Here is a 16994-nt window from a genome sequence, read left to right as displayed (position 1 = left end):
TCCGCATCTAGGCCTAACCCTCCTAGCCCCAAGATCCCACACCGAATAACCTCCTTCCCAAAATAAAAGCCGCTTACTGGGAACCTTCTCTAGTGTTTGTTCTTCCCCAAGCACCAGCCGCCGCAACTGGCTACCTTCCTCCTGGCTTGAGAACATCTCCTGGCTGCATGCATCTAGGGATTCCGGGGTGTCTTCCTCCGCCTCAGCACCCTCACTCCCGCTTTGCTCCTCCTCCTCCTCCTGCCTTGTTGAACTGGGCTCTGAAGTGTCCATGGTGGTACTTGGAGTGGAGGTAGGGTCGGCCCCAAATATCACGTCCAGCTCTTTGTAGAAATGGCAGGTCACAGGGGCAGCACCAGAGCGGCTGTTTGCCTCACAGGCTTTGCGGTAGGCATTCCGCAGCTCCTTCACTTTAACCCTGCACTGCTATGCATCCCAGTCATGGCCCCTTTCCAGCATGGCCCTTGATATCTGCCCGAAGGTATCGTAATTCCTACGGCTAGAGCACAGCTGGAACTGGACAACTTCCTCCCCCCAAACACTGATGCGGTCCAGCACCTCACCATTGCTCCATACTGGGGCTTGCCTGGCATGTGGAGGCATGGTCACCTGGAAAGATTCACTGAGAGCACTCCACGCCTGGCTGAGCAAACAGGAAGGGGATTTTCAAAATTCCCAGAGAATTTAAAGGGCAGGTCTGATGGTTGGTCACCTGAGGGCAGAGCAGTAGAGTTCAAAGTGATGACCAGAGTGGCTAGAACAGGCACTGTGGGACACCTCTGGAGGCCGATCAGAGCGCAATATAGGGCCAGGGTGTCCACACTGGCACCACAGCGCTCCAGCGGGGGCGCAGCAAACATTATTCCACTCGCTGAGGTGGAGTATCAGCAGCGCTGTAGCCGCGGAGTCAGAGCACTCTACATGCCTTGCCAGTGTAGACGGGGAGTGAGGTACAGTGCTCTGGGTGACTTTATTGCGCTGTAACTCGCAAGTGTAGCCAAGGCCTTTGTCCCTACATGCTTGCTTCAGCCACAGTGGTCTTTTACCATACTTCCTATCTTTCCTACTCATTAGGACCGTTTGTTCTTGTGCCCTTAATAAAGTTTCTTTAAAAAACTGCCAGCTGTCCTGAACTCTTTTTTCTCTTAGAGTTGCTTCCCACAGGCTCTTACCTACCAATTCTGAATTTACTAAAGTCTGCCTTCTTGAAGTCCATTGTCTTTATTCTGCTGTTTTCTCTCCGACCATTCCTTAGAATCATGAACTCTACCATTTCACAATCACTTTCATCCAAGCTGCCTTCCACTTTCAAATTCTCAACCTGTCTCTATTTACAAGAGTCAAATCCAGAATAGCCTCTCCCCTTGTTGCTTTTTCTCCACCTTTTGTAATAAAAAGTTGTCTCCAAAGCATTCCAAGAACTTGTTGGATAATCTGTGCCCTGCTGTATTTCCCGCCCCCTGCCCCCAAACAGATGCCTGTGTAGTTGAAGTCCCACATCACCACCAAGGCCTGTGTTTTGCATGATTATTAGTTGTTTAAAAAAAAGCTTCATCCACCTCTTCTTCCTAGTTGGGTGTGTGACGTTACACTCCATATGCTTTAAAAAAATATGTTTATAAGTGTGAATATGATGTAACTGGAATATGCTTTATGCAAAAAGTCTTTTGTAAGGTATCATTACAAAGCTTATGTTCTACTGAATGTGTTCATCCTATTTGTATGTATGTATCATTCTTGTATCTAAAACTAGAAATATGAAGTATTACTCTGAGGTCCTACTGTAATTATGCAAAGTGTGGGCCATTAATGGTGGCTTGGAATCTTGATGGCTCCCATTAACCAGGACAATTGGTTGTGAATGGCTCTGTTTACTTGCAAAACTTGCTGGGCATGTGCCAGCCAGCCTTGGAAGAATGGAGACTAGGGGTCTCACAGGACATGTGACCATGTCACATGATACTGAAATCCATCTTAAACCTGGTGCTTTTCCGTTTAGAAGAAGGGGTGGGAACCCAGAGAGAGACAAAGGAATCCCCCCTTGTGCCAAAGCTATAAAAGGGGGTGGAACAGAACAAAGGAGTCCCAGTCATGTGGAATCCCCTGCTTTTCATCTAAGATGCCTGCTGGAACTGACAAGGTCTGTATCAGGGGAAAGGATTGGGCCCAGACTAGGAAGGAGTCGAGTATTGAAAGAAGCTTTTTGGAACATCTCTGAGGGTGAGATTTTCCTGTATTCAGTTTCTTAATGTATTAAGCTTAGACTTAAAAAGAAAAAGAGTATTTGTGGCACCTTAGAGACTAACAAATGTATTTGAGCATAAGCTTTCGTGAGCTACAGCTCTCTTCATCGGATGCATTCAGTGGAAAATACAGTGGGGAGATTTTATATACACAGAGAACGTGAAACAATGGGTGTTACCATACACACTGTAACGAGAGTGATCAGGTAAGGTGAGCTATTACCAGCAGGACGGGGGGGGGGCGGAAAAACCCTTTTGTAGTGATAATCAAGGGGGGCCATTTCCAGCAGTTGACAAGAATGTCTGAGGAACAGTGGGCAGGGGGGAAATAAACACGGGGAAATAGTTTTACTTTGTGTAATGACACATCCACTCCGAGTCTTTATTCAAGCCTAATTTAATGATGTCCAGTTTGCAAATTAATTCCAATTCAGCAGTCTCTCGTTGGAGTCTGTTTTTGAAGTTTTCTTGTTGAAGAATTGCCACTTTTAGGTCTGTAATCGGGTGACCAGAGACAACACTTCAATCTCACAGACATCTTTGATGTATAAGACATCTCCTTCCCTTTTTCCTCCCTGTGTCTTTCCTATATCACTATACTAATTATGTTGTAGTTGTGATTATTCATTAGAATTTCTAGTTCTTCCTGTTTATTCCCCATACTTCTTGCATTAGCATACAGACACCTAAGATGGTCATTAGATTTTGCCTCTATATTCCCTCATCTCTCCCTGCGCAATTGCCCATGTTTCCCCCCAGATCACTCCCACGCATGAGTGATTCAAATACCGTGCACTTGATTAGCAGAGCTAGCACACATCAATCAGCATATGTTCAGGTGCCCCACCCCACTGCTGCTTTGCATCCGTGTTGCTCCTGCAGCTGCTCCTAGGACTCTCTTGCTGGCTGTGCAGAGTTGGGACAGAGGAGGTACTGTGTCACGGTTTCCCCGCTTCCCCTGAACCCCATCTCCGCATTGTAGGGGAGAGGGGCAAGGCTCAGGAGGCAGAGCAGGAGAGAGCTGCTGGGGTCTGAGATCTGAACTAGCTTTCTGGGTGAGTGCCTTAAAGAGACAGCACACAGTCTGAGACTTCCCCAGCAGCCAGCTTATACAATTGAAAAGGAGTACTTGTGCCACTAACATGGCAGCTACTCTGAAACTCATTCAGTTGGTGTCTCTCTCTCTCACTCACACACACACTCCCCCCTGCCCTTCTCCCTTGCATATGTACCCCAGCTCCACAGAGCAGGGGAGGGTGAGACAGGGCTCAGGACAGAGCAGGAGAGCTTTCAGTGAGTGCCTTAAAGAGACAGCACACAGCATCTCTCAGGAACTTCGCCAGCAGCCAGCACACACATTGTTCCTGTCTCTCTCACTCACACACACACACACACACAATATCTCTGTCTCTCTCTCTCTCTCTCACACACACACACACTTTCACACTCACCTACCACCACATACTTATATTATTGTTACTTCTTGGTACGTCCTGCAATGCACATATATTCTCTGTAATTTTATTCTTTCAAGGTGTGTGATTTTACTGGTCTATGCATTTCATAATTTTTATTTCTCTTACACTTAAATTTAATTCTTTGAGTAGTGAGTTCTAAAATGCCTAACCTGTCCTGGCTGGAGTAATTATCCCTATGATAACTTTTTAAAAATATATATCTAGGTTTTTTGTTTCTGCTGGTGGCACACATCCGCACATACCTCGGTGCGCACAAGATTTATTCCGTACATGGATGGAAAAAATTAGAGGGAACATTTAAAGTCTAGTTAACCAAGTTCCAGACCAGCCAAACCATGTCTGAAATGAGTTTAGCTCCAACTTAATTAGAACACAGTTCAATGGCCAGTGCTGAAGAAACCCAAATGACTACCAGAAGCATATGCTTTCCTCATTTTCAGACAAGGGGTCATACAGGGAACGCTGCCATCAGATGGAGCTGATAGGCTCACATCCAGCTGCTGTTCACCCTCCTTCCATGTGAACTTTGACAGAGACTAATGCTTTATACACACAGCCTTTAGCCAAAGAACTTCACAGCTCTTTCCAAAGATGGTTGAAGTATCATTTCCTTAATTTTACAGATTGGGAAACATAGGCACAGGAAGACCAAGCAGCTGACCCATCACTAGTGCTGGAAGCAGCCCCTCCTCCAACCCATGCCATTGCTGGGTACAGGGCAGCAGTGAGCTGTCTATAACTGTTCGCCTAGAATATAATGCATAAATAATGCTGGCCCTTATAGTTGCAATGGAAGCTAAAATAAAAATCAAAGTGAGAGAATGCTGGATTCATGAAGTTAGAATGGATATTTTAGGCAAATGTTGGAAATTGATAATAAAGCCTTCTTAGAAACTGCACTGCTTCTGTTTGACAATTACTGGGAATTTCTCTTATCACATCCTCTGATGCCTGCATGAAAACAGGCTCTTTGGATACTTTTAACACTTCCTCTGCCCCTCAAATGAAGTCCCATTCTTCTGGCTGTGGCATCGGCATCATTTCCACTGAAACCATTTACAATGTGGTAAGCAATCTGACTCTAACAGGACACGAGAAGAAACCTACAGGAAAATACATAATGTATAGGCAAACTTGGTCAACTAGAAAGCCTGGCAGAGTTTCCAGGAGCTCTCAGCCATTAAAATGTTTATTTACTCAATCTACCAAGCTGTGGTCTGGCTTTACAAGGTTTCTGGCTTTGTGGCTAAATCCCTGGTGCTTGAAACTGCCAACTGATGAATGTTTTAAACAGACTGGCAGTATCAATGCTCATGTATCATGTTAGGGTCAGATTGTGCCCAGGTGTTATATAGGTACATAAGAAGAGGATGGGGGAAGATGTCCAATCAAGCCTAGATCCTACCAAGTTTGCAGGGCATGATCAGAGTCCTTGCACTTCCCCTAGCTGCTTTTCTTAAACTATGATTCTTCTTAGAAATATTCAACCCCATTGCACACACGACACTTGGATGCCTAGGTTACATTTCCCTGTCAGGTAGCCACATCTCAGACCAGACTTTCAGGTGGTGTCAATAGCAGCTCCATTGATTTCAAGAGAACTATGCCGATTTATACCAACTGAAGATAGTGGCCTAATGACCAAAAAGCAGCTGTGCTCTGAATTCACTTTATACATCTATGTTTTATTGGTTAAAATCAAGGTAAACTATCAGTTTTACAACCCCAGTTTCTTTAGCAGCAGCGAGTGTCAAGGAGGGGCCAGCCAAGATAAGCTGTTGGCAATTGACCTTTAATGAAGAATTCACGATGATCCTGGCTCTCCCAGGAATTGTGCGCGCGTTGGTTGAAAATAAATTAAATGAGTACACACAGAAAATACTATACTTTTTTTTAAAAAATGGAGTTTACATACATACAGCTTTTTAAAAAATTAACCATATAGTTTGTTAAAAATAAACAAAAGACACTAACACACTCCAGAGTTATACAGACAGCTAGTAAACCTATATGCACAGTTCAAATACGGTGAAGGTTTTCAAGCTTCAGCCATAAGCGTCAACAAGCACCCAAAGTACAGGAGGATACCCTGCTGCGCATTCTCCCTCACAGGTCACAGCTTGTTCACAGTAATTGTACTGTTTCGTACGCAGGGTCGATGCTCAGACAAATCATGCGATAACTAGGCTGGAAAAGTAGCATGGTCAAAAAGAAAGGGGCGTCACTTAACCTTTGACCTAGCTGGACTAAATACATTTAGGCTCCATCACTATGATTTATAAACATTCTAACACCTTTTGCCCCATCCACACTGGATCATCTTAGAAACTGGCTCAGTTGGAATAACTTTTAAACATGGTTCCCAAATTTGTTTACACTAAGTCTTTAACCAGGATTATAGGAGACAGAGTTTGGGTCATAGAATTTCCAGTGGAATTATCAAGTACCATTACAATGAAGGCAAGGCCCTTAGGAACTACAGGGGTGCCTGTGGAGGTCCAAGACCACTAAATAAAAATAATACAAGCGAAGTGTAACTAGGGAGATGCAGGGCACCCCTGTAAACACCATGGGTTCTGATTTTTCAAAAGCATCAAGCACTGCCCCATTTATGTCAATGGGAGTTGCAGGTGTTAAACATCACTAAAATCAGGCCCCACCCTTATAGTACCTTTGCAACTATCGTCACTTCCACATTATTACCCTGCAGAGAGAGGACGGACTTATCTTGCATTAATGCAAAGTACACATTCCCCCTGCAGAGCAGGAGCCTGGAGGCAACTGAGACTAACTTCCATTGTCCAGCGCCAAGGTGGAAATCTCTTGGCTTCAACAGACAAAGTGAATGAGACTGCTGTATTTCAGCCGTGAGACTTACCATCAAGGCTCACACAGGGGAATGCAGGATCAACTGGGCCCATGATGGCTGCACTCCTCAGCACTGAGATGACTGCAGGGGAGCTCTCCCCGAGACAGGCCTCTCTACAGTTACAGACAGTGTCATCAGAACATAATCTTGGACAAACAGCATAAAATTGCAGAATACATAGTAGCAAGCAAGCACTGATCCCAATGCTACAGATGGATAGCTTGAGACTGGTAGCCACAAACAGGCCGAAGCCCTGGGTTAGCAATGCCCCTGGTTTATTTGTAATATGTTTTCTCTATAGAATTTTGATTTTCAGCCATTTTGAGGCTGTCCAGAACTCCTCCCCACTGACTGGAGCCAGTCAGCTGTCTAAGGAAGATTCAGTTAGCTGAAATGGCTTCCCTACCACTCAAGTCTATCAACCAGATCACTAAGACTGGAGTAAACTGCAGAGAAAGTTCACTGAACTCCTCACCCTTTTGGAGAAAACAGGACAGTGCAGTGAGACACCTGTTAGGTTTGTGCTCCTCACCATCAATTAACTCCCAGTATCCTGGCTGCTCTTACGTCCTGCAGAGAGCAGATTTAATTGATTCAGAACTGCAGCATCCAAATTAAAGGAGCTGAGTTGAAGTGGCTTAAGACAGTGACCCTTGGGCTAACAAAACACAGCCAGAACCAGGGCTCCTAAACTAGTGCACTTATGAAAGAGTGGTTTTACGGCCACCAGTCATCTGCACTTCTAGGAGTTGTTATTCAGTCCATCCCAACAGCGTAGGAGCCCATAGCTGGAGCCATGATCTGTTGGTAATCACATGGCACCGAGACCAGGAAAGATTCACACTGAATGTGGAAGACAGTAGACTGTTTCTAAAGCCTTCCTCACAAGCAAGACATTGAGACTACGAGTGAGGTAGGATTTGCCCAGTGTCACTCAAATGGTGAGCAGCTCTATCTAGTGTTGAGCCTCAGAAAAAAACAAGGGCACACACAAACTAGGAGGAGGCTAGTCACACTAGGAAAGTAACATCCATATGGAGAAAGTCAGATGTGGGAAGAAAAGTGATCAAGGTAAGCAGCTGTCAAGAATTAAGGCTGCAACATTCAAACATACTCCACTCCCTCATACCCTGTTCTTCAAATCATTGGAGCATTGTTACTTTCCAGTGTGATGCACTCACAGCATCGCTCTTCCACACAGCAAGCTTTTTTTGAGAGGGTCAGAAAGACTAGGGCACATCAGGATACCAGGAGATTAACCTAAGCAACAGAACTATGTCAGTCATTCCTGTACTTGGCATCCTCATGCCATTTCAAGGTTAGTTTTATTATTTGCAGCAAACTGATCAAACCTTACTTTGGCAGTGTACAGTCAAGAGGTGCAGCAGAGGTTAGTGGGCTTAGTACTTTTCAGTTCATTAATGAAATAATTTGGGGAATGTCTAGCACTCCGCAAGTCTCATTTTGTGGATAGATCTTGGCACAGACCATAATTTGCAACCCTGTCAGATTAACCCTATCCTTAGATCTGTTAGAAAGAAGGAAGGGAGGGGGGAGAACTACTTCCAAATGCACCTAACTAGATCTCTCCCCTAAACCCTTTTCTTCACACCCAAAGACTCCATCTGATATTCAGCTAGAAAGGCTGTGACTCCTACAGCCAGTGACCCCACCCATTGTCCTTTCTGTCTGCATACCTCAGCATGCCCAAGAGCCATTTGCACTTGTTCTGTTTAAACACTCAGTCCTTGGGTACAATCCCCAGGTGATTCCTAACAACATGAAGATCCTGATTTGGAACTGCTGTGCAGGTCAATGGTGTGCCCCAACATGCAATGCTCCAGCTGCTCCTCCACAGCCAGTACCTGCCGCACAGCTTCCTCAAAGGCCACTGCCACATTGGTGTCATCCTTGGCACTGGTTTCCAGGTAAGGGTAATTCCCATTTTCCAAACACCATGCTTGGGCCTCTTCAGTGGTCACCTGCCTCTCAAGTTTGTCTATCTTGTTGCCCAGGACCACAAATGGGAAGTGGCCAGGGTCCTTCACGTCTGCATAATAGACAAACTCCTTCTGCCAGTTGCCCAGGCTCTCGAAGCTCTGACGGTCATCTACACTAAAGGTCAGCAGGCAGCAGTCTGCTCCTCTGTAAAAGGGGGTTCGCAGGCTCTTGAAACGCTCCTGCCCTGCTGTGTCCCAAATCTGGAGGGTCACAAAACGTCCATCCACTTCCAAATCGCGGTTTAAGAACTCCACTCCTATGGTGTGGAAAGCCTGCGAGTCAAACTTGTTGGTGACATAACGGTTCATGAGGGAACTTTTCCCAACTCCACCGTCCCCCAGGAGAATGACCTTTAAGAGCAGGGACTTTCCAGTCATTGCAGCAGCACAGGAGAGGTGCAGGAGTAAGACAACCTACAGATTTAAAGAACAGAACAAACAGCTCCTTGAATAAAATCCAATTGATCCAGCAATTAATTTCTCTGCACAGGAACAAAAATTCCAGGTAATAAGCTGAGTTACGGAAGTGTATGGCTGACTGAACAGCTACTTGTCCCTATAACCAGAATCACCGGACCTGAAGAAGAAAAGAATTTCTGTCTCTAAGGCCTGGTCTACACTAGAAAATTAAGTCAGCTTAGCTGTGTCGCTCAGGGGTGTGAAAAATCCAGAGTGGTTAAGCCAACTTAACCCCAAGTATAAATGTTCTTCCATCTACCTAGCTACCACCTTTCAGGGAGGTGGATTACCTACATCAATGGGAAAACCCCTCCTGTCAATGTAGTTAGCATCTACACTGAAGCACTCAGCCATGCAACTGTATTGCTGAAGCATTTCAAGTGTAGACAAGCCCTAAGACATACCTCAACTGTCCCATCCTCAGGAATGGTCCTGTTTCATTTCAGAAATAAAAAAACATGTGATGGAGGGTACAGAAAGTTATTTACATGAAAAGAAGGAATCACACAGCATTTTAAGTTCTGTGCCCCTCACTGTAGGTCTTTGTCACACATTGCATTTGGGTAGTTTAAGAAATACACCCCAAGAGGAAAGGACAGACTACTGATTTTACAGGAGTACAGCACAGCACCATGAAGAAGATCCAACCACTTCCAACTTTTGCAGTCAATTGAGCTTTAGGCATATCAAAAACAAAGGCAAGTGGTACAAGGAGAAAGTTGCAAAGTTGATTCACACAGTGCCCACACCACAAATGGATGAGGATTTTTCATTTACCTTTCTCTCTGACAGGATGGAACTGCGATTCAGACCATTTCCCCAAAAGTTTTAAGAGATACTTGGCATTTTTTATAAGATTTCACAATCTCTTGTGATCTTGCTCCGGGTCCCCTTAATTTAGGGTATTTCAGAAAAATTGAGGTGTGGTGCTCCAACTTTTAGGGTTTGGCAGGGAAAAAAACTGAATAAAGTACGCCTCTGTCACCTCCTCATCTTTGTCACTAGGTACTCTATTTCCATGATTCAACCATTAGCGCAGCAGTTTCAGGTAGGCTGGATTTCATGTCTCTGACTCAAACTGTTTGGCAGTTTAAGGCCAAAAAGAGCTGATGTTAGTATAAGAGGAGTTAGCTTATCTAAAGCACTCTAGGGAAACTGACTGACTCACATTACGCAGTAAGATTGTGTGCTTTCTTTCTGGGGAGTTCCCTATAGGGCTCTGAAGGTGTTTCTCAATCACAGAGCCCCGTTTTTGTGCTGTTTTCTGTTTGCAATGCTTTTTTTCCTGCCAACAAGACTCACATGCAGAGCTTGGTACTTCACCAACTGAGCTTGAGTAGTGTTTTTACTTTACTTCCTTTTTTTAAGGCTGTTTTTAAAACAGTTATACAGAACTCTTGATATGATCAACTTTAAGAGTAGGTTCTTCAGAGAAGGGACTTCCTTTATGTTTTTGCAACACCTAATACACTGAAACAATTCTATTCGACTCACATGAAAATTGCCTATTAAAAATTGCCTATTAAATGATATGCTGTGGCCTTGTGTAAAGTGGCCTGGTGAGGCTCAGCCTAGTTCCTAATGAACAGGTGTCCACAAGCAAGAACCACCAGCACAACAGGTTCACATGTTTGCATCTTCTGCAGAAAGGCCAAGGACTGAACTGTCCTCTCTTCCCTAGAGATGTTCTACAAATCAGTGTTGAGAGAACAGAGGAGCGAGGGAGGTCTATACCGCTGCTGTCTAATGTACCTTTTCTAGTGATAAAAGACTTCAGTCTCCAGGATTGTCAAGCTGTCACCTTTCGTGATCATTACATTCACTAAAAAACAAAGAACAGTTAATGAGTTATCCACAGCTACACTCAGTCTGCTGCATCTGCATTCAGTTGTAATTCTGAATCGGAGCATAGGACAATAACAGTTTTCTTCATTTCTGACCTGGACACTAGTTTCTTCACCATCATAATGGAAAAGGGTAAAGCTAAGGAGAGCTGGCAGAAGGCCAAAGGCAAATGAGCAACAGGTTCTGCAGTAACCCTGTCCCAAAGACACTTCCCTCAGGATAGATAGAGCTGGGAAGTCAATAAATAAGGATTTGCCTGGACAACCCACCCACACACCCCAAAATACGATCAAGGGCTTGAAAATGTACCCAAAACCTACTAGCCAAAGGACTAAGCCTGTTAGCATAAGGCAGATAAGAAAACTGAGGGCCCTTCACCATGAGGACCAGGGGAATGCTCTGCTAAAAGTTGAGCTCCCTGCTAGCCTCAGCTCCTAGAATTCCTGCCAAGAGTCCCTGGATTCTGCTTGGGGTCCTCATTGTTCATATCAGCCTCTGGCAAGTAAACGGCAGATTAATTTAGGACCAGCACTCCCACCCTCTTCTGGGTACTTAGAGGAAGAAATAGCTCATTCCCTCCTGACCCCAGAAGCTCCTGACTTATCATTTAGGAAGGAGAAGGCCTCCACTTCTCTCTGCACTCCAGCAGCCTCTTTTTTATGTTGTTGGTTCTTTATTTGGTTAGTAGGTTTTGACTTTCTGCCTCAAGAGAAGTTACTCTGCTGTACAGCAAAAACAAGCAGCTCTTCTACATACCAACTGAATGAAACTGAGATTTACCCCAGTTTCTCAGCTGCAGGCAAAGTGAAACTGACCAATGTCTTGTTCATTTCACTTCACTGCTACTCAGCAAAGTCCTAAGTAAGAGTACTGAGCAACCTGTCTGCCTAGTTAGGACAACAGCACTGCATGAGTTACTTCTGGAAGGTTACCTTTGCAACCAATGTATCTCCAAAGTGCCCAGATTTTTTTTTAATGAAAGCTTAAATTCTGCAAAAAAAAAAAAAAAAAAAAAAAAAAACACAGCACAGCTCCCCTATGCCAGATGACCAAGAAAAGCTTCCCACTCACCACTGACAGCTGAAACCCTCCAATCCTCCTCTCTAAATCCCTTGTCGAAAGCGCCTTGACTTCGAGAGCACTTTACCCAGTTCTGCACATGTTGCTGCAAACCCCTCTGGTGAAACAAGCAGTCAGACCTTATATTAATATCCTATCTATAAATGACTTACAGAGGATTAACAAGTGACTGATGGGTGTTTTAATAAACAGTTGATCAATTGGTATAGATTGCTATAGAGTCCAACAGGTAAATAGGCTGCTTATAAACATGACTTACAGCTATGACCCCTACTGATATGCTTATAACCATCTATAACAAATACAACTCATGTCTGTAACATGCTTGTAAACAATATTAATAATTTAACCCTTTATAAACTATCAATGGAATCTTAATATCATATGTGACTGAACGTGCAATGGATGACCCTCTGAAAGAAAAGAGTAAGTTTCCCTAATGCAGGTCACTAGCACTGGTCTATAACTAAGACATAAGTATGGTACAGCAGAAGGTCTGTGTTTAGGCTACATCTAATTTAGTAAGTCTCTCCCTAGATCCATAAGCCTTGCTCTATCCCCTGCAGCTTCAGAAGAAAGCAAAAAAGGCTTTGTAATGAATGTGTCCAGATTTCTATCACTGGAAGCAGGAGACGGGAATTAATGCTCAGACCTCAGCATCCCTCAGTGCAAGCACCTAGGTTATGCTCCAACATGGGAGACTCAATTCTCCCCCTCTCCCTCCCCCCCCGTAACATCACCATGACCACCTCGACACACAGGGCAGAAGCATTGCCACAGTTCTGGAGCTAATGGGCCTATGGATGGGGGTCATTCCCCGCCTGCCCAAGCAACAAGCACAGTGCCGGGACCTGCCTGGGTACAGGGGGATCGATTCCCACAGGTCCCAGGATTAAGAGGGTGGGGTGGGGGGCAAAGCATGGAGATCCTCAGGGGGGCCAGGCAGGGCAGTGAGAGGGGTGTCCAGAGGGTAATGAGCCCCAGGGGTGGGGGCAGTGTGGGGGAATGCCTAAGGGGTGCTGGACCCCAGGAGGACAGGGTGGAGGATGCCCAGTGTAATGAGCCCCAGGTGTGGGGGCACCAGGGGGGCAAGGTGAGGGACACCCAGGGGTATTGTGCTGAGTGGGGGTGCTGGGAGCGGCCTGGCAGGTGCTGTATTGGGGGGAGTTGTTCCAGGGGGTGCTGAGCCTGGGGGGGGGGGGGGGGAGGGAGAGAGGCTGGGGGCTGCTATGCCAGGTAGGAGGCCCAGTGGTGCTGGGAAGCTGGGTCATGGGAGTCAGGGTGTGGACTAGGGAGGGCAGGCCCCAGGCGGACAGCGGGGAGCAGAGCGGGGGAGGTGCAAGGGGTGCTGGGCTAGGTGGGTCTGGGCCACTAGGGAAGGGGCTGAGGGGGGGGAAAAAGGGGGCTGGGTCAGTTGGGCCTTGCTGTGGGAAGTGGGGGGCCCAAGGGTGCTCAGCTGGGGGCAGAAGATTCTGAGGAGGTGGGGGGCCCAAGGGTGCTCAGCTGGGGGCAGAAGATTCTGAGAACGTGACTTGGTGGGAAGCAGGGCAAAGGGCTTGGGGAGTGCTAGGCCCTAGGGGGCTGGGGAGATAGGTCAGTAGGGGGCCCCCAGGCTGCTGGGCCAGGGGGATGCTGGGCCCAGGGAGGGGAGGGGGGCTGGGTTTGTGGGACTCATGGGGTTGCCAGGCTGGGTGGGAGAACCATGGCAGGGGGCCCAGAGGCACTGACAGGGGGTCTGGGGTGCTGTGCGGGTGAAGGGGGGAGCTTGGGGAGGTGGGTTGGGGGGGTGGGGTGGGTGCAGAGGAGGGGCTGTGAGGGCCCCGGCAAGGTGGGTCGGTGAGGGGGCAGGGCAGGAGGGTCAGCGAGGGGCTCTTGGGACCCCAGGGCGGGTGCCAGGAGGGGGTGGAGGACTCTGAGGGGCAGGGCGGCGAGGTTGGTGAGGGATCGGTGCGAGCCCTGGGGGGCAGCGGGGGGGGGGTGAGGGGTCCGTGGGAGCCCTGGGGGGCAGAGAGCTCTGGGGGGCAGGGCAATGGGAGCCCTGGGGGGGGGGCAAAGCAGGGGGATGGGTGAGGGGTCGGTGGGAGCCCTGGGGGGGGGGCAAAGCAGGGGGATGGGTGAGGGGTCGGTGGGAGCCCTGGGGGGGGGGCAAAGCAGGGGGATGGGTGAGGGGTCGGTGGGAGCCCTGGGGGGGGGGCAAAGCAGGGGGATGGGTGAGGGGTCGGTGGGAGCCCTGGGGGGGGGGCAAAGCAGGGGGATGGGTGAGGGGTCGGTGGGAGCCCTGGGGGGGGGGCAAAGCAGGGGGATGGGTGAGGGGTCGGTGGGAGCCCTGGGGGGGGGGCAAAGCAGGGGGATGGGTGAGGGGTCGGTGGGAGCCCTGGGGGGGGGGCAAAGCAGGGGGATGGGTGAGGGGTCGGTGGGAGCCCTGGGGGGGGGGCAAAGCAGGGGGATGGGTGAGGGGTCGGTGGGAGCCCGGGGGGGGGGCAAAGCAGGGGGATGGGTGAGGGGTCGGTGGGAGCCCGGGGGGGGGGCAAAGCAGGGGGATGGGTGAGGGGTCGGTGGGAGCCCGGGGGGGGGGCAAAGCAGGGGGATGGGTGAGGGGTCGGTGGGAGCCCTGGGGGGGGGGCAAAGCAGGGGGATGGGTGAGGGGTCGGTGGGAGCCCTGGGGGGGGGGCAAAGCAGGGGGATGGGTGAGGGGTCGGTGGGAGCCCGGGGGGGGGGGCAAAGCAGGGGGATGGGTGAGGGGTCGGTGGGAGCCCGGGGGGGGGGCAAAGCAGGGGGATGGGTGAGGGGTCGGTGGGAGCCCTGGGGGGGGGGCAAAGCAGGGGGATGGGTGAGGGGTCGGTGGGAGCCCTGGGGGGCAGAGGGCTCTGGGGGCAGAGCAGTGGGAGCCCTGGGGGGGGGGCAGCGCTGGGGGGGTGGGTGAGGGGTCAGTGGGAGCCCGGGGGGCAGGGCTGGGGGGGTCGGTGGGAGCCCGGGGGGGGGGCAGGGTGAGGGGGTGGGTGAGGGGTTGGTGGGAGCCCTTGGGGGGCAGAGGGCTCTGGGGGGCAGGGCAGTGGGAGCCCTGAGGGGGGCAAAGCAGGGGGATGGGTGAGGTCGGTGGGAGCCCTGGGGGGGGGGGGCAAAGCAGGGGGGTGGGTGAGGGGTCGGTGGGAGCCCTGGGGGGCAGAGGGCTCTGGGGGCAGGGCAGTGGGAGCCCTGGGGGGGGGGCAGAGCTGGGGGGGTGAGGGGTCAGTGGGAGCCCGGGGGGGCAGGGCTGGGGGGGTCGGTGGGAGCCCTTGGGGGGGACAGGGCTCTGGGGGGCAGGGCAGTGGGAACCCTGGGGGGGGTGAGGGATCGGTGGGAGCTCTGAGGGGCAGGGCAGTGGGAGCCCTGGGGGGGCGGGGTGGGTGAGGGGGTCGGTGGGAGCCCTGGGGGGCCGGTGAGGGGCGCTGGGGACCCCGGGGGCAGAGCCAGGCGCTGGTGGTGGGTGTGGGTGCGCGAGCTCCGGGAAAAGGGCGGGGGGTTGGTGAGGGAGGGCGGTCGGTGCCCCCCGGCACCCATCCCCGGGCCACCCCTTACCGCAGAGCCGCCGCCTCCTACCTGAGCCGGGGAAGGGGAAGGGCAGCCGCCGGCCGCCCCGCTGCGTACCCCGCCCTGCCCGCCACCGCGCATGCGCCCGCCCGCCGGGCACAGACAGGTTTGCCCCCTCCCAGGCACGCGCCGCGCGCACCGCCAGCCGTGGGCACTGTGTGGGGGCGGGGTTAGGCGCTACCTGTCCCCTTCGACCCCGCCCCTCCCGGCCCCTCACCCTGCCGCGCCCTGCTTTTCCCCTCCCCCCCCTCCCCCCGTCCGAAGGGCAAGCGGGGCACCGCGTGGGGCTAGGCCAACCCCCACCCCAACCGTCGCTGTGCCCAAGACTGCCCGCCCCCCGCCCCCCGCCCAGGGCTGGCATCGCCATTCCTCCCTCCACACGCTCCTCTGCACCCCAGGGTTTTGGCAAAGTGAGCGTTTGTCCTTTTCGCTCTTGCCAGCTCATCAAGTTGGCGAGAGCAAACGGGACAAATGCCCACTTTGCCAAAAAAGTCGGGATGGCGGATTTTTTAAAAAGGCTCCTGGCAATTGCAGGCTGATAAGCTTAACTTGAGCACCAGGCAAATTGGTTGAAACCATAGTAACAGAATTGTCAGAACAGGTGTCATGTTATGGACTTGGACTGGGACCATACAGAACATGGTTGCAACCAATGCCCTGTAGTGGCACCAAATCTTGTATAGCGGGGGGTCAAATAAGGTGTCTAAGACAAGGTTATGCTTTGCTGGTTATGATTATGCGATCTGTATGCATGTATTATTTTTGTATTTAAAGTTATAAGTATTGGCTCTATACTGTCTGTATTTCAAACTTGTGCTATGCTTCTGGGTGACATCCCAAAGAGGTTGGTGTCAGCTCTGCCTAGCCTGCTTGATGGCCCATTAAGGACCATCAGATATACAATTGACCCATTGACAGAAGGCAGACACGCCTTGGGACTCAGCAAGGTATGCAGGGACATGCCTATGGGCAGCACTCTGAGGTGTTTCCATGCCATGTGATGGACAGCTTGTCTTTGGGACAAAGAAAGAAAGACCACATGGCAAGAGACTATAAAAAGCTGCTGCAGCTTCTCCATCTTGTCTTCAACCCTGCTTCTTACCTCTGGAGGGACTTTGCTACACTGAAGCTTTGAATCAAGGACTGAAAGACCCATCCCAGCTGTGGATGTACTCCAGAGACTTGATTTGAACCTGCAGTTTATTCTATCACTGCTGCAAGCCTGAACCAAGAACTTTGCCATTACTGTATGTCATTGATTCCATTTAACTAATTCTAGCTCTCATCTATATCTTTTTCCTTTTATGAATAAACCTTTAGATTTCAGATTCTAAAGGATTGGCAACAGCGTGATTTGTGGATAAGATCTGATTTGTATATTGACCTGGGACTGGGGCTTGGTCCTTTGGGATCAAGAGAACCTTTTTTCTTTTACTGGGGTATTGGTTTT

At 49.8% G+C, this 16994-nt stretch overlaps 1 protein-coding gene across 6 annotated transcripts; it reads right to left on the bottom strand.

Moving 5' to 3' along the window:
- Window positions 1-5494: 5494 nt before the first annotated feature.
- On the bottom strand, window positions 5495-15691 carry RAB9B (RAB9B, member RAS oncogene family). Of its 6 annotated transcripts, none has more exons than XM_043522208.1 (4): window positions 15554-15648; window positions 11966-12071; window positions 10800-10871; window positions 5495-9000 (listed from the first exon to the last, which is right to left on the bottom strand). In XM_043522208.1, exon 4 carries the CDS (start codon window positions 8966-8968, stop codon window positions 8363-8365), a length of 606 nt encoding a protein of 201 aa, XP_043378143.1. In that variant the 5' UTR covers window positions 8969-9000; window positions 10800-10871; window positions 11966-12071; window positions 15554-15648; the 3' UTR covers window positions 5495-8362. The 6 variants fall into 6 exon arrangements, with proteins under 6 accessions (XP_043378143.1, XP_043378141.1, XP_043378142.1 ...); XM_043522206.1 differs by having other exon boundaries at window positions 5495-9004; window positions 10802-10871; window positions 15554-15647; XM_043522207.1 differs by lacking the exon at window positions 15554-15648 and adding an exon at window positions 15533-15552 and having other exon boundaries at window positions 5495-9004; window positions 10802-10871.
- Between the last annotated feature and the right edge of the window lie 1303 nt (window positions 15692-16994).

The sequence above is a fragment of the Chelonia mydas genome, chromosome 9, assembly GCF_015237465.2.
Source record: "Chelonia mydas isolate rCheMyd1 chromosome 9, rCheMyd1.pri.v2, whole genome shotgun sequence".
Classification (NCBI taxonomy): Eukaryota; Metazoa; Chordata; order Testudines; family Cheloniidae; genus Chelonia; species Chelonia mydas.
This window is presented reverse-complemented; position numbering and strand designations above follow the sequence as displayed.